The sequence below is a fragment of the Thrips palmi genome, unplaced genomic scaffold (assembly GCF_012932325.1).
Source record: "Thrips palmi isolate BJ-2018 unplaced genomic scaffold, TpBJ-2018v1 HiC_scaffold_10, whole genome shotgun sequence".
NCBI lineage: Eukaryota > Metazoa > Arthropoda > Insecta > Thysanoptera > Thripidae > Thrips > Thrips palmi.
Genome location: NW_023144621.1, coordinates 17297039 through 17317211, shown reverse-complemented (window position 1 = coordinate 17317211; position 20173 = coordinate 17297039). Strand labels below are relative to the sequence as shown.

General features: G+C 64.5%; 2 protein-coding genes and 2 non-coding genes across 4 annotated transcripts in view; 2 read left to right on the top strand and 2 right to left on the bottom strand.

The window, feature by feature from the left end:
* Positions 1–10296, top strand: part of LOC117645786 (monocarboxylate transporter 11) — a 29383-nt gene extending 19087 nt beyond the window's left edge. Inside the window, exons 2-9 of the mRNA XM_034386209.1 lie at positions 1260–1553; positions 1751–1919; positions 8316–8480; positions 8580–8859; positions 9180–9354; positions 9454–9660; positions 9845–9978; positions 10117–10296. Of these exons, the coding sequence (XP_034242100.1) occupies positions 1292–1553; positions 1751–1919; positions 8316–8480; positions 8580–8859; positions 9180–9354; positions 9454–9660; positions 9845–9978; positions 10117–10296 (1572 nt within the window). The 5' untranslated portion in view covers positions 1260–1291. The remainder of the gene's footprint in view (positions 1–1259; positions 1554–1750; positions 1920–8315; positions 8481–8579; positions 8860–9179; positions 9355–9453; positions 9661–9844; positions 9979–10116) is intronic.
* Positions 4989–5070, bottom strand: Trnal-aag. Its single transcript has one exon. It is a non-coding gene; the product is annotated as a tRNA-Leu (tRNA).
* Positions 5147–5219, bottom strand: Trnav-aac. The gene has a single exon. It is a non-coding gene; the product is annotated as a tRNA-Val (tRNA).
* A 2599-nt stretch (positions 10297–12895) lies between the features above and the next one.
* Positions 12896–20173, top strand: part of LOC117645783 (protein split ends-like) — a 66591-nt gene continuing 59313 nt past the window's right edge. The window contains exon 1 of the mRNA XM_034386194.1: positions 12896–13221. Within this exon, the coding sequence (XP_034242085.1) occupies positions 13139–13221 (83 nt within the window). The 5' untranslated portion in view covers positions 12896–13138. The remainder of the gene's footprint in view (positions 13222–20173) is intronic.

Below are 20173 nucleotides of genomic sequence, written 5' to 3'. Positions count from 1 at the left end.
GGGATGAAGCCCTTGCCCGAGTGCACTTCACAGTGCCGTGGGCATCGCCGGCCGGCCGCAGAATCACGGCGGCCTTTGGTCTGCGGGGAAGAAAGGCCCCGGGAAAGTGGAGGGGATGGGGTAGTCGTCCATCTGCACCCCGCCCGTCCGCCAGTCCGCCAGTGCCGCCACCGCATCGTGATTAGAATCTGCCCTCCGGACGCTCCCGGCCTGCCCGTCACTCGGCGCCCTCCAGCCACGCTCCAGCCACGCTCCAGCCTAGACCGGCCTTTCCTCGCCCCACCACGGTGGCACCACCAGCAAAAAGGACAAAAGAATCTCAAATTATTTTCTATTAAAAGCGGGAGGCAGTCGAAACACCCCCACTGCTGCTCGCCCCCCTGGCGCTCGACATTTCTACCCTGACCCCGCCCGGCCGGCCCGCGCTGCCCTATCTGTGTCCGCCCTTTTTACGCCCCCTCCCCCTCCCCGCCCAGGACCTCCGCGGCCGATAGGATCGCGACATTAAAGTTTATGAGAACAAGAGCATCCCCCCAGGGCAAGCCCCAGGGCAAGCCCCAGGGCCTGGGCACGGCCTGCCCGGAGCGGTGTTCGACGAGTGCGAGCGAGACGGCCTGCGACGGCCTGCCCTGCGGCGTGCGCCCTGTGGCCACGCTGTGCCCGCGGCGGGCTGCGGCCGCGCTGTCGGGGACGAGCGGAGTCGGGGCAGGCCCGGCAGGGCCGGCAGGCCCGGCAGGCCGCCGGAATCTGAGCCGACGGGCCGGCCGGGCAGCAATTGTGCAGAATAGACACTGGCGCGACACTTGAGCGGCACGGAAACGAGGGGGCGGGGCGTGGCGGCCGGAAAGGGGGAAGGGGGAAGGGGGAAGGGGGAAGGGGGAAGGGGGAAGGGGGAGGGGGCAAAATGAAAAGAAAACTGAGTGGCGTGGCGTCCTCACAGCGTCCTCACTGGGTCACCTCGAACATAGACGTCATGACGAGGATGCGGGCAGATAAGGGCCAGAGGGCCAGCGGGCCGGAGGGCCCCCTGGTGTGCACACTGGCGAAAGGCGGAGGGAGAAACATGGCCAGTTTTAATGCTGTAGGCGCGGCCTGCGCCTGCGGGGCGGGGCAGCAGGTGTAGCAGAAACACGGATCTACGTTTTTGTTTTTATTCGTCACTTTTATACTTTTGTTGTTGCTGCCTTTCAGCCCCTGCTTTTCTGGTTGGGAATGAGTCCGTGGTTGTAAACGGCGTGTTCTGTTTCCCTTGTCGGCAGGCTCCAGGCTGACGTCCAGCTCGCGGCAGTACATGGCGGCCGAGGACTCGGAGTCGGTGGCGGCCATCTGCGAGCGCGACATGCACTCGCTGCACCGCAACGTGCCCGCGCTGCGGCGCACCGACGTGGACACCTCGGCCATCCGCCACCACTACTACCCCGACGGCGGCTGGGGCTGGGTGGTGTGCGGCACGGCGCTCTTCGCCCACGGCCTGTCCTCGGGGCTGCTGCTGGCCTGGGGCTCGGCCGCGCCCTTCGCCGTCAAGCACCTCCACGCCAGGACCATGGACACAGGTACTCTCCGCGGCAACCCCCTGAAGGCCGAGGGCTTGCCGAGGGCGCCAACGAGTCTTGCATAACTCAGCCGCGCGGTTCCGCCCCGCCTGGAGGGAGAGGGGGCGCGGGAAACACCTTGATTGTCTCCAGGGCCCGGGGCCGCTCGCTGACTCGGCAACTGACTCCTGATTTTTGTGTTTTTGTCCCTCCCTCAGCGTGGCTGGGCTGCTCCGCGCTGGCCTCCTCGCTGCTCATCTCGCCGCTGATCGTGTCGCTGTGCCGCCGCAAGTCCACGCGCCTCACCGCCGTGTTCGGCGGGCTGGTCATGGCGCTCGCCTTCCTCTTCACGTCCTTCGCCCAGCAGCTGCACCAGGTGTCGCTAAGGTGAGGCCGAGGGAGAGGGAGAGAGAGAGAGAGAGAGAGAGAGAGAGAGAGAGAGAAAGAGAGAGAGAGAGCGCCTTGGCGGTAGGCCACGCAAGGCGTGCGCGTTGTGCGGGCTGCCTGCCCCGCCGGGCGGCATCTGGCGGAGCTGCCGGCAGCCAGGCTTTCGCGTTATGAAAACTTGTTCTCCCCGTTACCGTCCCTCTGCGACCGAGTGGGCCTGTCTCATCCCGCCCGAGGCGAAAAGCCCTCGCTTCGATCTAGCTTTTTCTGTTTTTCTCCCGCTCCCACTCGCCGGCCGTACTTCCTCGTCTATAATACAGTGGAGTGAACCCGCTCGGGCCGGCAACACTCAGCAACACGTGTTGGTATTGCGGCGCTGTGCGGCGCTGCGCGGCGCTGGCCGGCGAGAAGGCCAGGAAGTGGCATGGTGTACTCAACAGCGAAAAACGCTTAGTGCTCCATAAATCGGAGCCTCGCCGCGTGGCCGCGTTGCCGCGCACAACCACCCCCTGGCCTGCCGCCCTGCCGCCCTGCAGCCCAGCCCCCGCCCCGCCGTATATCGCGGGCCTAAAAGCGCATGAGATGACGTTTGCTGTACCGCCCCGGGCATATTGTGGCCGCCTCCGAAACGCGGCGCCGGCGGGGCTTTCACTTTACCTCGCGCATTCGCGAGCGAAGGGAGCGCGGCTTTCGGGCTGATGTGGAGGGGATGGGGTGAGGTGAGGCCCACCTGTGTTGCATATCCCCCGGGCGCGTCGGTGACTGATGACGCGCGCTCCGAGTCTGTCCCGCGCGACAAGATGAGGCCGTACGAGCCGGGCCGAGCCGAGCCGAGCCGGGCCGAGCCGAGACGTGAAGAGCCGAGCCGAGCCCGCAGTGCGCAGATTTGCCGCGGCAGGGGCGGCAGGGGCGGCAGGGGCTGCAGGCTTTGCTGCTGTGCTGCTTTGCTGTTTGTCTTTTCGCCGCGGCCCGTCTGCTGCCTAATGGCCCGGACTGCACCATCGCTCTGTCTCTCTCGCACCCTCGCGAACCACCCCAGAGAGAGACCGCCCCACTCAGAATCAGTCCGCTTGCGCCTCGCCGGCTTCGCAAGAAGCAGGCGGACTGCACACGTACAAAAAGCGGCGGCGGGGTGCGGTGGTGTGAGTGCGGACGAAAGGTGCAGAGAAGTGGGACATTTGTCCCGGCCGTGTCTGCGCCAGCGCCAGCCAGCACCCCCAGACCCAGCCAGCGTCTTATCGCTACTTTTGTCGAAGAGCAGCCGGAGCAGCCAGGAACACGATGCAGCATCCATGGAGGAAGCACCCGAGGGGAGGGGTAATGTTTGTCACTCAGACCGACCGCATCCAGACCGTGGCCGTGGCGCCTGCTGGCGCTGACGACAACGCACGCCGCGATTTCGGCCGGGAAAGTGAGGCTGGAAAACATAAAGGAACGGAATAAAAAGGGAAAAGATACAGCAGGCGGCGACCATACCCTACACGACAAACAGTTTCACTTGGGGAAAGAGTTTCGGATTGCAGTTTTAATTTTGTACACGACGGTTTCAAAGAGACTCCATTAACAACTTATGTAAATTTCAAGACACTCCCTTGAAAGCCAGGCGAGATCTTATACAGTGTAGCGGTTGACACCGGGAGGGGGGCATATTTTCACGAAATATCGTTAACATGCCAAGTCGCGCGGGGCTTCAGCCTTCAGTTTAAAGCTTATTTCCTGGCAGCTGGGCAGTTACTTAGGTTGAATAAACTATACGCTGTATTCTCATTACGCAGGCCCGTGCCTGTCCCGGCACGCGTTTATCACGAAAAGCCATAGTTAGCGCTGCTGCGAAGCACGCTTTGGGGCCGGACTGGCGGGCGGGGCGGGCCTGGGGCGGGCCCGGCCCACGGAAGCGGCCAATTTCTGGGCGCGACGCGGAGTATAGTTGAGCCTCCACCACCGCCATCCCCCGACCTCCTTACGCCCCCACCGCCACCCCCCGGGGCCGTTTCTCTTGACGCCCCGCTGTTGGAAATTAAGAAAAGTGGGGACTAGCGCTTTAGTGACGCGCCGCTGCATTTGTGGAAAAGATATTGGAGGGTGGGGAGAATGTAGCGCATAAATCAAACAGGCAGCTGCGTTCTGCCCTCGGTGTCGAGCGGTGGCCCGGTTCGTGCAACAGGAAGCATGTACTACAGGCTCGCCAGCAAGTTGCAAGTTTAGCGTGTGTGCGCCGGGCAGCTTTGGAACATGGCCCCGGTCTGATCTGGGGCAGCAGTAGCAGCAGTGCCACTAGCAGTGCCGCTGGCGCCAACCCTCTCGCTGTCCTCGGCCTTCTCCGACTCGACGCGGCGACGCGGCGGGCGACGCTGTTCCTGGTCTTCCCTTTCCTCCCCTCTCGCCCTTTTTTTGCAGTGCCCCCGTTTTTCCGGCACCTCGCACAGTAACCCGATGTGGCGTGTTTGCCCAAGACACATTCTGTTTGCCTTTTATTCATCACCCGGTTTGCCCGATATCCTATCCCGCCACAAGGCGGCGGGAAAAGACGTGGCTGGCGTGTGGGCTGGCTGGCTGGCTGGCTGGCTGGCTTTCGGCGCATCCCCAAGGCCCCGCCGTGCTTCGGCGTGCTTCGCCGTGCTGCCTTGCTTGCAGCTGATCCCAAGGAAACAGGGCGGGGCTGGGAGGGTCCATCGCCTCCTATATCCCGTCCAGAGCCTCGCTGGGTCCCCCCTTCCCTTTTGACGCCGAAAGTAAAGGGATAGAGCGAGAAGAGAGAGAGAGACTTGGCCAGACAAACATGCCCCGGTCCACGCCTCCCGGCCCCCGCGGCCCTCCCGGCGTCCACGCCCCGACATGGCCACGCCGCGCGAACAGCAACTAGCCGAAGTCGGCAGAAACGCCGCAAGAAACAGACAAAGTGCGGCCAGTCGGGGTTAGCTCGAGTTGGGGGACATCCTTCAGAGGCACAGAAGAGAGAGAAAGTTTCCCATCTTATTCAAAAACATTTTTCTGCAGGCTCCACTGTCATTTTCAATCTTCGGCAAGATAAAGTTTCCCATTTCACTGTTTTTGTGCTGAGAAAAACAGTGGCAGCGGAGGGATTCGAACCCTCGCCTCCGAGGAGACTGGTGCCTTAAACCAGCGCCTTAGACCGCTCGGCCACGCTACCTGATAAGGAGTTACGTACTACGCTGCCCTACGGTATCAAGATAAGAGCACAGCGGGCAATTACAACCGGATAAAAATGATTCCGCCCAGGATCGAACTGGGGACCTTCTGCGTGTTAGGCAGATGTGATAACCGCTACACCACGGAATCACGGTGCGGAGGGGGCCCCTCGGGCGGCGCCACTAGCAGTGGGGAGGGGAGGCCGGCTCGCTGCGCTCGGCCTAGAGCCCGGCGGCCCGGCGGCGCGGTGGGCGCGGCCGAGCGAGCAGCGCCTAGCAGCGCCACGTCTCGAGGCGTGGCGGCGCGCGGAGTGGAGCGGCGAGGCATGGCGGCCTAGGCCGGCATGGCGGACCAACGCACCAATAAATCCAACGGGGGCCTTTTCGCCGTTTCGGCCTCGCAAATTTTTTTCGGCCACAAGGAAGACCGATGACAGAGATAGAAAGTGTTTGTTTCCTGCCGTTGGCTGCGGATTTGGCGTCACATTACGGCGAACGTCCTGCCGGGCGTCGTGCTGGGCGTCCTGGCGCCCCGCTTGCTCCGCTTCCGCTCCGACGTCCCGGACGCGATATCCTGGAGATCCGAGTGTGTGGGCGCCGCCGCCACCGCCTGTCACTCCGGGACGCCAGCGTCAGCGTCGCTCCTGGAGACAAGGAGAAGCCCCGCCCCGCGAAGCACGAAGCATGCGCAAGTCGCGGAGACGCGCACTGCTCGGCTCAAGTGCTGGGGACGGCGACGTAGAGCGCCTTGGCGGAGGAGGACGTCGTGGAAGTGCGCGGGAACGCAGCAAAGTGCGTCTCGCCCGCTTCGCTCGCGGTTCGGCCGCCCGGCCCGGCGGAAGGAAAACCCACAAGCGGCTTCATAGTGCGCAGCGAGCGTAGCGTGGCGTAGCGTGGCGTAGCGGCGCACAAAGAGCAAAGTCCGGCCGGCCGACCGCAAGCGGCTCCTAGCGGCTCCCAGCTGCCCCGCCGTCCCGGCCGCGGCACGCCGGCGGCCACCCCGACCCTCGGCCTCCTCGGCCTCCTCGGCCTTCTCGGGCTACCGACTCCGGCTACCCCTTTGCCCCGAGCGACCCCCGCCCCAATCTGGCTCCGCAGCGAGCCGTGCGTCGGCCGTCCCATGTCCCAGGGCGCACAGGGCCCCCACAGGCCCCCACCAGCACGGACTGCGTTCGCGACGACGCCGTCCTCGACGCCGCCCCGCGCCCTGGCCGCCCTGCCGCCTTGCAGTGCGGCGCCGCCGCTTCGCACGCGGCCCGCCTCGGATACGGCAGCCCTGCGGTGTGTTGGCCGGCCAGGCGGATGCCGGAATAATCACTCACGGGGAAAGGGAGCCAAATTTGTCGAGTTAATATTTGATTAATTTAAAGAGGGTAAGTCTCGGGAGGGCGGAGCCAGCCAGTCAGCTGCCAGAGGCGCGCCTTTGGGCATCTAGTGACGTCGGCAGTCTCGGGTAACGCGCCAAGAGCACCAAGAGCACCACCACTCCGGCGTGATTCAAATTCTTCGGGGAGGACAAATAAAACACTGCGCGTCGTCCTTGTCTCGAGGCTGTGCATCTCCCTCCTTTTATTTCGCAGTAAAAAGGCCTTCTGCCACAATGGGGTAGTCGGGGCGCGTCCTCACGGGCGATCGGAGGCGGCCGAATAATGCGAATCTCGATCGACTGCCTCGACTGCCTGTAATCGCGCCGTCGTCTGTCGTCTGCTGCCATCGGGGGACATCGGAAGCGAGTCGGCCGGTGATTGCTTATTGCTGTTCGGGCCGAGTCGCAGACAGTCACAGAGTTACAGTTACACGACGACGTGATCGCCGGGGCGAGGGCGCGGCGCTGCCGAGCGAAAAGTTGCGAAAGAAAAATAACAGGCGCTGCTCGCCGCTTATTGTACAAAATGGACCAATAACAGGAGTGCAGTCTGATTCCGAGCGGCGCCTCGACGACGACACTGCTCGGAAGCAGCCTGCTGGCGCGTCGATTCCGCGCACGCGCGCGACATTCAAACTGCGAAGCTCCCTCGCGGGGGACGGAACAGTCTGCTCTTCGTGGCGCGTCCCGGGGCACGCCGAGCACCGCGTCGGGGCGGACGGGGCGGACAGGCTGGTGACAGGGTGATTCCTCAGCGACGCGGTGCGCACGGAACGGAGCGAACGGAGTGGCGTGGCGGCGCGGTCCGGGAGGACTCCCAGCAGACTGTTTCGGAAGAGCCCCTCTGTCTCCGTCGCTCTCATGGGGCGTCTCGTCCGGGTGCGAGAGAGACGGAGCGATGAGACAACTCCTCGGAATCGCTCGGCAGAACTCCAGGCTGAATGAGCCTAATTCCTGCCGCCACGGCAGCCAGGCAAGCCGAGGGGGCGGTTCGGCTCGGCCCGGCTCCACTCCCGGGAGGCATTCTGCAGAATGAGACGCCAGAGTGCCGCCAAAAGCGAGGGGCTGAATTATTAAGGGGGAATTGAAGAGGATGGGCCACTTGTACTTACTTTGGGGGAGTGTTTGGGGGCCAAACGAAGGAGGTTAGGGGTCATTTGGAGGGGGAGGGGAGGGGAGGCGACCGGGAGTCGTTTAGCCAATGGCACCGTGGGAGCTGCGCACTCTGCCCACTCCACCTGATGCACGGCCTGCACGGTGCTTGCACGGCTTGCACGCCACAAAAAGCGCGACAATGGCGCCTCGTCGCGGCCAAAGCCGAAACTAAGTTCCAACTTGGAGGACTAACTATTTAAACAGCAGGAAAAAGCGAGAGAGGAGGCAAAGGGAGTGACGACCGGGAAAACCATGCCAGAGGGAAAAACAGGCAAGGTACACAAAGTTTGGAGCCAAGGCCGAGGGCGGGGGGACGGGGGGGGTCAAGGGGTGCGGGCCACCCCCAGCAGCCCGAGCACGCCGTTGGGGACGCCGGGGACGCCCCGGTGGAATATTAATGTGCCTCTGGAAACGAATGGCGTTCAATTAACGACGTCGGAACGTGATTGGTGCTCGGATGGCCGATGGACGGCGCGGCGAGGCACGGCGGAGTCTGGAGGCCTCGCGACTGCCTGCCTGCCTGCCTGCCCGACTGCCCGACTGCGACACCCGGAAGCGCCGTAATTGCCAAGAGCGATACGGGCAGCGTTTAATTAAACCAGAGCTTGTCGTTATTTTTTTCAAAGGACAGTGTGTTAGTCGCCCTCTCCCTCGCGCTCAGGGGGCGTCCCCAGGGGTGCGGGGGCGACAGGACTCTGACCGTGGTGGCATCCCGCCCTGTTGCAGCTACGGCGTGATGCTGGGCGTGGGCGCGTCCATGGTGCGGGAGGCGGCCTCCCTCATGCTGGGCCAGTACTTCAAGCGGCGCCGCGCCTCCGCCGAGTACCTCATGCTGTCCGGGGTGGGGCTGGGCATCGCCACCTTCGCCGCCTTCTACTCGGACAACATCGCGTGAGTACCTCCGCCTCCGAGCCGAGGGCCCAGCGGATTGGACCCGGATTGGACGCCGTGGCCGGTAACGCCGGCAATAACCGTCTTGTTGCTCCACAGGCGGCTGGGCTGGCGACTTGGGCTGCAGGCGGCCACGGGCTTGGTGGCCACGGGCTTCTTCATCGGCGTGCTCTACCGGCCCGCCTCGCTGTACCACCCGCAGCGGCGCGCCATCTCGCACCTCAAGGCGCAGCGCAAGCGCGTCAAGCACAAGAAGGCCCTGCGGCCGCCCCGGCCGCCGCTCATCGACTACACGCCGCTGCACTCCAGGGCCGTGCGCCTGCTGCTGGGCGCCTCGGCCGCCTGCGCCACCGGCCTCTACACGCCGGCCTTCCACCTGGTGCGTCTCCATGTCTTGGACTTGTGCGAGAAACGGGCTCTCTTCTTGTGACGTCACGTCACGATAAAAACAGGACTGGCTTATTTCCGAAAACTGGGGTTGGAAAGAAACGTGGCCCGAGCAGAGCGACTGCGTGCCTGCACTGCCGACCGAGATGGCAATGATTGATTGAGGAAGCGGAGGCGGAATGGGGAATGGGGGTCGCGCACAGCGCGCAGCACGACGCGCTGCACCGGGGAGCCGGGGGCACGGCGGCGGCACGGCGGCGGAAACGGAGAGGGAGAAAGAGAAACGCCAACGACAGTGATTCTTGATCGCAGGGCCTGCAGGCGTCCAAGGAGGGCCTCCCCGAGGCCAGCGTGCGGCTGCTGCAGACCATCCTGGGGCTCGGCGCCGCGCTGGGCTGCTGCGTCGTGGGGGTCATCACGTCGCGGGGCAGCGACCAGTGCCTCGTGTCGCGGCAGAACCTCCTGCAGACCTCCATCATGGGCCTCGGTACGTGTCTGGGCCCGGCCCGGCGGACCCTGGTGTTCTGGAGTTTGTTTGTTTTGCTTTCTCGACGAGATTGGGGACGGTGTGCTTGCTTGCCCGCAGTGCTGTCGCTGCTGGCGCTGGGCTGGGTGACGGGCTACCACGGCTACGTGCTGGTCACGTGGCTGTACGGCACCAGCCTGGGCGGCACGCTGTACTCGCTCAAGATGTTCACCATGGAGCGGGTGCGCGCGCGGTACTTCTCCCGGACCTGGGGCTTCGTGCAGAGCGCCCAGGCGCTGCCGGTGCTGCTCGGCGTCCCCGTCACTGGTAAGTACCCATAAGTAGCCGTAAGCAGCGCACTGACTCCGAGAGTCCTGTTCATCGCGCTGTCCCTCTCGCACTCACGGGGCTTCCCTTTAGGCGCGAGAGAGACAGAGCGACTCTCGGAATCAGTCCGCAGAACCAAAAGGCACTCGCCTCACCGCCTGCTCTGCCGGTCTGCCTCCCCCAGGCTACATCAACGAGAGCAACCCCCGGTGCGGCTACTACTTCTCGCTGGCGTGGGCGCTGGTGGGCGCCGCGCTGGTGCACCTGTCCGCCTGGCCGGACACCGACACCAACGTCACCGGGGACTGCGACGCGTGCGTGTGCGCTGGCGGCCCCGCCGGCCTGGGCGGCCTGGGCCTCGTCGGCAACCTGGGCCCGCTGCCCCTCGGCGTGGGCGGGCCGCCGCTCACCACGGCGACGGCGCCGCTGCACCACCTGCCCCACCTGGGCCACCAGGCCGTGCTCACGCCCAGGATGACGCCGTGCCACCAGTACCCGCACCACCAGTACCCCATCCTGTGCGACCTGCCGCCGCCCACCATGCCGCTGCGCGCCACGCGCTCCGTGCCCGAGGGGCTGTACCGGCCGCCCGGCAGGCACGTCACCGTCATCGAGCAGATCACCACGTCCGTGTAGGCCGCGGGTAGGCCGCGGGTAGGCCGCCACACCGCAGAGCCCGGACGCGCACTGCGGGTAATGTTAGGTAAATTATCGTTGATCTTGTTTTGACGAGCACTGCCAATATAGAACTCAAGAAGAGAACAAACATGAAAAGCCCCATGCATTTCCTTTTGTATTTTCTTTTTACATAGAGTAGGCCTAGCGTAATAAAATACTGTATCTCTTTCAATTTATGTCCTGTTCTTCTATTTATTGTCTTCCTACACGACGGAGTTTGGGTGAATTTCCAGTACGACATTCAGAATCTCATAGCATTGTCACAACTGTAAATAATTTGATGATTAAAGTACTTCTCGATCAAATCTGTGTTTCAATTTACGAATCCAACACGCCTAGACCCACAGATTCCTATAGTCTCACCGCGCGATGCACGCGCGCCGCGAGAGCGAGAGAAAGAGGGGAGAAAGAGAGACAGACCGCCGTGAGGTTAGGCAACCCATTCGACGCGGCAGTCGCGGCGATGCTCCAGGCTTGACGGCGGCGACTCGGAGTCTCTCTACCGCTCTCTACGCCAGTCCCGCGATACCCCGTGCTCGTGGCGATACCCCGCGACGTCGGGCGGCACCGCAGCACCGCAGCGGACGCGGAGTAGTGCCGCAGGCGCAGAGTATCGCCGAAGCGGCGCCTAGCTCCATGGGGTATCGCTGCGTCCCTGGTGCGCGCCCACGCCTCCCCGTTCAAAACTTTAAACTGAGTACCTCAAAACAGCTGCGGTTAAACCACGCACTGATAGAAGCACATTACTTGACACTACAGCAAACCAAAATTATGTGAATTGAGCAACGACAGCCTCAACTTCCCTTCCGTTTCGAAAACCCAAGTTTCGGTTAAATCAAATGGTCGCTTTTTTAAAACGACGGAATGATGCGCACTGAGTAACTGGTACTGGCAAGTGTGTCGGCCGAACCGCTCCGCCGTGGCTCTGAGCGAGCCCAGAGTCGTACGTTGGGTCTGGGCCCGCTCTGCCCGCTGGGCTGGGCTGCGCGCTGCGCCGTAGTACTCACGGCCCCTCTCCCCTCTCTCTCCCCCTTCGTTCCGCGCCGCTCTCCACTGCCTTCCCTGCCTTCCCTCGCCCCTCGCCTTCCGGCTCACTTATTTACGATCCCTCGGCGATTCGGCTCGCACGCCCCGCTCTGTTTTCCGGAAGTGTGACGAAGTGCGACGAACGTCGGAAATGACAGCAATGGCGGCAACGGCAGCACACTGATTCCGAGAGCCGTTTTCGCCGCTCTGTCTCCGTCGCGCTCGTGGGGCGTCCCCTGCAGGTGCGAGAGAGACAGGGCGACGAAAACGACTCCCGGAATGAGTCTACGGGAGGGAAGAAGTGATGCCAGTCCAGACGCACGCAACGACGAGCGGACGGCGGCGCCGCCGCGGGGCTGAAATTTTTATTTCGCTTCGGGACGGTGACTAATGCATGAAGTTGCTTTGAACGAGTGGAGTGCTTTTGGCGGTGTATGTGTACGTAGTGTGCTCTCCCGAGAACACGCAGGTATAATGTATGAGGATCGTGCTTCCGGAGTAAATTGCAGTGTACACTGTTCACGTTTTATACGTATTCAGCAAGGTTTTCTTTTGTGCCGCTGGCCGGAGAAAATAAGGTATTTCTAAAGACAAATCAAATGAATGAGATGGTGTATGTAATGCAGACGCGTGTGCACGCGGATAGATACCCTGGAGGGTCAGATTGATGAAACACATCCTTCAAGTTAGTATAACAGATGCTCCTAGGATGGCCCATGAAATATGCAACCACTCTCTCTAGGTTTCCCTGGCGCTCGACAAAACGCGGGCTGGGAGTGGCGGTGTGTTTTGACATGCGCTCATTCGCTCATTGCAACGTGTCATTGTTCTGCCGTCCGTCCTCGGCGTTCTCGGTATTCCCAGCGAGCCGCCTGCGGCTGCCTGGCCGTGATTGAGTGGCTGCGAATGAAACACGATCGCCCGCCTCGACTCAATTAGGGAAACGGCGGAAACTGCCGTAAAAACAGTGGTCTGGCGCGGCACTGTAGTGTACGATAGTGTAACGACAGTGTAACGTGGCCCTGTCGCACACGCTCTCCTCCATTTTCGCAGCCAGTCTGGGCTCCCGACGGCGCTGCAGATTCAAACTAGACTCAAATTAGACTAAAAACTTCGCTCCGAAATCGCTCCTCCGTGCCCGCGGTTCAATCAGGGGCGCCTGCTAGAGATAGAAGTTCACTTCCCCGAAGCGAACTCGCGGCGGCGGGGGATTGGAACCGCGCTGCCGGGCCGCGTCCCCCGCCACCCCCTCCACTTCCCCGCCCCGCCCGCTCCCCTCCCCTCTCCGCTGCTGCAGTTGCTGCCAGCACGAAAGTTCGACCCGCAAACAAGTCCCCCTCCCCCGCCCCGCTTCTCCCCGCCTCGCCTCGCCCCGCTCCTCCCCTCTCCCCCTCGAGTGCCCGACTTGGGCTCGCCCGTCCGTGCCGTCCGTGCCTGCCGTGCCTGCCGTGCCTGCCGTACCCGGCCGCGTCAACAGCGCTGGCGTCGCGTCGCTGCGAAGCGCGGAGCGGAGCGGAGCGGGCCGGGCAAAGCGGCAGCGGGAGCGGCGCGGCAGTCGAGTGGAGACCACGGTCGCGCGTGTCTCGTGCGTCCCGCGCGTCGCCGCCCCGTTCCGTTTCGCTATCGGCAAAGTGTGTGACGTCACGCGCGTGACTGGCAGAGTGATTGTTGTGTTGTAATGTGCAGTGCGGATAAACAAGGATTGTCGCGGACCCTCGTCCATGGATGCCACGTAAGGGAAGCGTCCGCGTCCTCATGAAGAGCACAGTGCAAGATGGTTAGAGAGACTCGACACCTTTGGGTCGGAAATTTGCCGGAGAATATACGTGAAGACAGGATTCGAGAGCATTTCAAACGGTAGGCATTTTTTGGGTGTTCTCCGCCCCGGGTCTACCGGGGTGGGAGGGCGCCGAGCGGTGCTGGGGCAGTGGAGGCCACCGCCCCCTTTTTTGGCCGTAGATTTCGGAAGTGGTCGTCGTCTGCTCAGGGCTGGAGGCTGTGTCTTGTGTGTGTGGTGTTTTTGGTTCAAGTGTTGGTGTCAGTGATCTCAAGAGAATGACGTATTTGTGATGTGTGGTGCCTCGTCGAATTGTCACTGGATATGACACGAAGCGCCCGCCCAGGAGCAACAGTGGCCCAATGGATTTACGCCCGCCCCCCCAAACCTGCCTGGATACCCATTGTACGGAATCAAGTGTTTACCTCAAGACTGCAGTGAGTGAAGTGTCAACGGAAGCAGACCAAGTGATTTTTCGCTCTCCAAGTCCTGGGCATCGATACACTTCCGAAACTATGGCGTTTTTAACATTTTTTCTTAGCGTACTCTTTAACAAGTGTTGTGTGTTGCTAACAGTGCATGTTCGTTGGTGGATGTTTTGCCCGTGTTTTCTTTCATTTCAGCTTGGCGTTGTTTGTACACTCCCACCCGCCGCTGTACGCTAGCTACGCTAGTGCTGGCGGCTCCCCCCTCCCTTGCCAGCGTCTTCGCGGCGCTTCGCGCTTCGCGGCCACTCCCAGCACGTCGTTTAGGCGCGGTCCCTCCCGCCTCCCCCCTCCCCTCAGCCGGCAATCCCCATCGGGCCACTCTCGCATATGGAAGGCCGGCGTCGTTGCCTTTTTGCATCCACGTCCACACGCCTACTGCGTCATGCCGGGGGCCGTCCCTATCGCCCCTGTCGCCGCGCAGCCACGCAGCCACGCAGCTTCGGAGAAATGGGCGCATTTCCATCGACTCGTCAATATTCGTCTCGGCCTCAGGGCTCGAGTCGTTTGAATACTATACTCGCGGTGACGAAACAAAGCCGAGGTTCGCCGGCAAGGGGCATTGGCACCAGGGACAGGTTCAGAATGCACCCAGGTTTAAATTTATCACCTCCCTCCCTCTCCTCGGACAGCGCGCTCACGCCGTGCATGAGTTACGTACGCCCCCTGCACGTGAGTAAAGCACTCCCGCGACGAGTAGGATCTTCCATGATTTATCTCGTTTCGGCAGATATGAGACCTTGCCTAACTCGACGCGATACCGCGTGAAGAAAGGCCGTGGCACCGCGTACATCGCGTACCGCGTGGCGGCCTAGCTCGGTTTGTACCGTTTGGGGCCCGTCCGTAAATGGGGGCTTCTCGACGCGGCCTGCCTAGCGCCTCGCGAGGGAATCTCGGCGATCTCGACCCCGAGGAGCGATTCGCGGCTAGTTAGATTGACGGCCGGCCGGTTCTAGTCGGGGCGTAGTTGCACGGGACGAGCTGTAGTCGGAGCGTACGTCGCCGCGACTATGGATAGAAAGTTGGCCCGTTCTGTGTGCTGGGAAGAAGGAGAAGGAGGCGGCCAGCCCCGCCCCGTGGCGTCGCGTGGAGCAGAGCGGGCAGCGTGGCAACCACGCACTGAGGCTGCCTGCTCGGCCTGCCCGCCTGCCTGCCTGCCTGTCCGTCTGTCCGTTCGCTCGTCGGACTATCCCGGCCTGTCTGTCTCCCCTCCCTGCCCCTCTCCCTCCTCTGACTCCTTGGTCTCCTTGCCAGTGCGTCCACCCGTCGGGCTGGCAGGTACCAGGCACCCAGGGCCACGTCCTACAGTCTGCGTGGCCAAACTTTGTCCCGGAGATTGAATGAAAAACTGGTGCCGGCGCGGGGATTCGAACCCGCCTCTCCAGGCGCCACCCCCGCCACGCCCCTTTGCCATGGCGTTGCCCCCGGAGGCTGCCCATGGAGATTCGCGGTGCGCTGGGAGGGCCTCGGCCGCCTCGGCCGGGGATTAGGCCGGCAGGCTGGGCATGTGCGCCCCGACGCCTCGAGCCTCGGCCCGGGGCTGGGGCCGGCTGGGGCGAGGACGACGTCGATTTTGACGAGGCTAGCGCAGAAAGGCGGAGCAAGGAAGGGAGAAAGGGAATTTACAGAGGGGAGGGGGTGGGGTGCCTAACGACCGCGCGCACTGGGCCCAGAGCCCCGCCACGCCGCGCCACGCCCCGCCCCACCCCCACGGTGCGGGTGCCCTGGGACGCCCTCCTGGCCGCGGGGGTGGGGTGGGTGTTGCGGCCGGGACGCTGCCCCTTGGCGGCGGGGCGGGGCGGGGCGTGGTGGTCGGGGGCGTCTCGGCCTCGTGACGCTCCCTCGTGCAATATTCATGGGATGATGGACGCGGCGCCGTGCCGTGCCGTGCCGTGCCGTGCTGCAGCCCCATGGCAAGGTCGGAGGGGAACGCGCTCGGCGGAAGGGCGCGGCACGGCGCGGCGCGGCGTCTCGCAGGCCGGACTTGGAGTTGGACTGAGCTGGACACAGACTCCGACTGTGTGCGTGTGCATGTGTGTGCGTTTTTTGCCCCTCGCCGTCTTTGCTCTAATTTTGCCCCCTCCCCTCCCCACTCCGCCGCCCCCGCCCGGTCGCTTCGGCGCGGGTCGGGTCGATACCCCGGGGGTTGCAGGAGGGGGCGGCGGGGGCGGGGCTGCGCGCGGGGCGTTCCGGGTCCGGTTCCGGGTGGGGCACAGCCCCCACGGCCCCGCCCGGCCTAGCCGCCCCGCCCCGCCCCGCGCAGCCACAGCGAGGGGGTGGAATTCGGCGGCAATGGCGTCGCGTCTCGCTGCCCTCGGAGGCTCGCTGCTACACTGCCCGCTCAGCGATTCCGCAACTCGCTCCGTCTCTGTCGCACTCGCGGGCCGTCCCTGCAGGTGCGAGAGAGACAGAGCCTCGAAACACTGCCGGCGGCAGGGCGGGGCCGCTGGGCCTGCGGGGTCACGCGGGCCTCCTTCGTCATGCCGTGGACGTCCCCCGTCGCCGTCGCGGCCGAGGAGGGCCTGCGTTAGATTGATGCCCTGGCCGTGACAGGCGACAGGCGTGGGCGGTTCCGCGTTGGTCACTCGGCCCTGTGGGCACCGCCACTGCGCAGCGCGCAGCACGGCCCAGCTCAAGATGAAGAACCAGAACCGCGGCGAGCCGCTGGGCTGCCGTCCGGAGCGACCGGCTGCAGCACCTGACGCGTCGGGGGGTCGTTTTCGTTTTTTCCCGCGCGAGATGAGCATCAACGACGACGGGGATGACGGGCTGCAACAAGATGATGATAATCTCGGCCGCGTTGCTGGCCGTGCCTTGCCGCGCCTTGCCGTGCCTTGCCGCGCCGCCCGGCCCGATTGTCTGGACGCTTTTTGCGGTTCGCGCCTTCGCGCCACGTCGCGTCGCTCCTATCTCAAAACGCTGGCTGGAGGTCCTGGAGCCTCGCGTCGCGTTGCGCGTTTAGTTTCGGGTGTCATTATCGGGGGGAAGGGAGGGAGGGCGAGGCCCGGTCCGGCGTTGCCGGCTCGCCGTCGTCGGGTTCCTCGCCTCCACGTCACCAAGGGGGCCGCCAGCTTGCCGCCAGCTTGCCCCCAGCGCCAGCACAGCACTGCCAGCAGCCAGCAAGGCCTTGGCAGCACACCGTACCCGGCCGTTCCGAACAGTGGTTGCTCTATCGCCCTGCCTCTGTCGCACTCGCAGGCCGGCTGGTAGGGGTGCGAGGGAGACAGACCGGCAGGTACGGGCTGGGTTGGATCGCCTTGCAGTCCGCCCTCGGGGTGCGGTGTGGATTGCGCGTAGGGAACACTGTTGGGGACTCGAGCACGTCATGCTGGTGTGGAGACCTTCCAGTGGACAGAACAGCGTGCGTCATATCGGCGCTGGAGATTGCACTGGTGCGGCCGTGGGTCACGCCGTCACGCCAGTGCAGTCGTTCCAGGGCTTTCCGCGGCCCATCCGCGTCCACGCGACAGGCGTTACGTCATATGTGGACGACCGCCGAGTGACAGCTCACCCCGACAGGTGGCCGCCGATGGCGTCGCTTATCGTCCGCGCCGCGCAGTGCTCGCAGTGCCCTCAGTGCACGCAGCACGCCAAGTAGTGCGTACTCCGCGCCACCGAGGCGGTCGTCGGCCTTATCGCCTGGCTGCCCATTTGGTCCTCGCCGTCTCTCTCGCACCCCCGCGGGACGCCCCGCGAGTGCGACAGAGACGGCGCGATGAAACGGCTGGCATTGCGGCTGCGGCGCTTGGGCTGGGCCAGGCTTGGCGCTGCAGCGGCGCTTTGGCGCTCGGCCCGCGGCCTGATGCAAGCGCCAGCCCCGGCCGCTCAGGACGGCGTCAAGGTGCCTCGGCCGCGCTGCCACCGCGCCGCACTGTGTCACAGGGGCGTGGGCAGGTGTCTGGACGGGAAGGGCGATGCTCTGGCGGCACGGGGCGTCGCCGCGTCGCCGTCGTTGTCGTTACGGTGTGGTTGTCACCGACGGCCGCCCCGCCCAGGCCGCCCCGCCCAGCCCAGCCGCCTGGACCCTGGAGCCCGGAGCCTGGCCGTCGCACGGGGCGTTGCGGCCTTCCGGTTGTTCGGGGCACACCGTTCCGAACTTGTGTCCTCCGACCGCGCTTTCTCGGAAGGCGGTTGGCAAGCCTGGCGCCGCCTTCCTTCTCGTCGCACTAGGCGGCCAGCGCGGCAGCGCGGCATCCTCCCCGACCGGAAACGCGCTCCTCGGTTCGGCTGCGTCCGCGGCGCCTCCGTCAAGACCATGGCGAAGACGCCCGTCCCGGAGACGGCCCGGACGACGCGGCGCGACGCCGGGTAGGCGATGGATGGGTTTCTCCGTGTGGCTGCCCCGGCTGCCCTGGCTGTTTGCCGGTTTCCGTCGAGATCGGCGGGGCGGGGCGGGGCCGTCGTGCCCCACGTTCGCGGCCCTGCCTGCCCTGCCAGCTCGTCCGTCCGCCCGCCCTTCTCGTCGCTGTTCCTCGGTGAAAGTTTCTCATGGACGCGCTTACAAAAGCGGCGCGCGCTACGCCCCGCTTGCGTGTGTGTGTGTGTGTGTGTCCCCACACGCCACACATGCGACTGGCCGCGCCGAGGCCCGTCGGCGGCAGCACGCGGCAGCGGCCCGGGGCGACATCGCCGAGTCGATCGCGACGGTTTTGTTTCGGAGCCGCCGCGCCGCCGCGCCATTGGCCGTGCCGGGAAGCCCCTGTAGTGATTCCGAATCGAACAGTGCGCCTCCGTCACTGTTTCTCTCATGCGCTGACGGTAGTACGCCCTGTGAGGACGAGAGAGGCAGAGCGACACCGATCGGAGGCAGCCCGGCGATGTCGCCACGCCACGACCGCCTTTTCAAATGGTTGTTTTTGGCCGTGCCTCTGTGTGGCTCGGTGTGGGGCCGCGGCGCCGCGCGGCCACGGCCTTATTTGGCGGCCCCCGAGCCCTGCGGCCCGCGGCACGTGTGTGCCCCGCGGTGCCGCCCTGGAGGCAGGCCCGTGGCGGGCCGCCGAGGGCCGCGCAGGGCTGCGCAGGGGCAGGGCTCCTCTGTTTTCCGTTTGTCTCTCTCGGCCTATTCTCGGCCCGTTCTCGGCGGGCCGCGCGCGGGGCCGCGTATGCACAGGTGGCGGTGGCGGTGCACTTGTCGAAGCGTACAGTATCGCTGCTGGCGCGCTGGCGCCGCGGCGGCTCAGGTGGCTGGGCTCGGCGCGGCGCGGCGCGCGTGTTTGCGCAACTCGTTGGTGACAGGGCACGGCACGGCACGGCACGCCCTATCTCACCTTGAAACACGTTGTCAATGTTTGGCGAGCGATATGGCCCATGGCGGGCCATGGCAGGCCATGGCAGGCTGTGCCAGCGTGTGGCGCCTTTGCCGGCCTTTGCCGGGCTTTGCCACGAGGCCGGCTGGCCGTGCGTTCCCTCGAATCTCGAAATTTGGTTGGTGCCTGGTCGCTGCGCGCTGCGATCCAAACCTGCAGCCTGCACCTGCACCAACAGGCAAGGCGAGCTCTCGGGCGCGGCGCCCCGGTTGCCATGGCGACTGTCCCGTCTACACTACTATGGGGTCAGGCGTCGCCAGGGCAACGATAGACGCGTCTAATATTGGTTTTGGTGCGTGGCGCGGCGTGGCCGTCATGGCGACCCCGCCCCCGCCCCGCCCGGACCTGATTTGGCGTTCCGTCCGGTCGGGCGGGGCGGGGCGGGGCGGTCGGTGCGATTGCAGGTCGCGGACTCGCGGACGGTCATGTGGCGGTCCGTCGCAACGAAAACGACGCGCTGGCTAAATCGATTGGAACTGTGCGGTGCCCCTTCCCCCTCCCCCAAGGGCCGTATGACGCGGCCGGCCCCTTGGACTGCACGCCGCGCCGTGCCGCGCCGTGCCGTGCCATTCCAAGTCCGCAAAAGCCGCCCCTCCTCCCCCTCCCCCCAAAATCCTATTCCACTCCACTCTATTTCCTTCTACCGTTCCCCTCGGTTCTCGTCTCTCTCTCCGCCCGCCCCGTCCGGCGAGCTATCACTTTATGTGTGCGTTCCTTGATTCCCCCGCCGCGCTTATCTATTCTCTCTCCGTCTCTCTCTGTCTTTAAGTGCGCCCGGCCCGTCCGGCCCGTCCGGCCCTCGCTGTGTCTCTTTATTCGGCTCTTCCCTTTCCCCGCTCTATTCTGGCCGCCTCGCCGATTGGATTGAAGCCTTTGGCGCGCTCGTCCCCCCCCCCCCTTTCCATCCGTCCCCTATCTCTCTCTCTCCCTTCCCCAATGGCGCTGCTTCCCTCTCTCTCGCTCCGCAACCCTTTGGCGCCCCCTCTCCCCCGGCGTGGAATCCCTTTGTGCCGCCAGTGGAACCGATTGAGTTGTTCCCAATTAAGCGATGGCGGCGTGGCGTGCTCGCCGACGTCGACCCCGCGGTACGGCGTAGTGCGGCTAGGCCCCGCGGTGCTGCCGTGCGGCCCCTCGGCCGGGCCGGGCTGTTGTTCTTGTCGGCCGACAGGGCAGCCCGTCGGTGCGTGCACTGCGTGGCGCTCGAAGGATGGCGCGTGCAGTGTGGCAGCTCGATAAGGCCA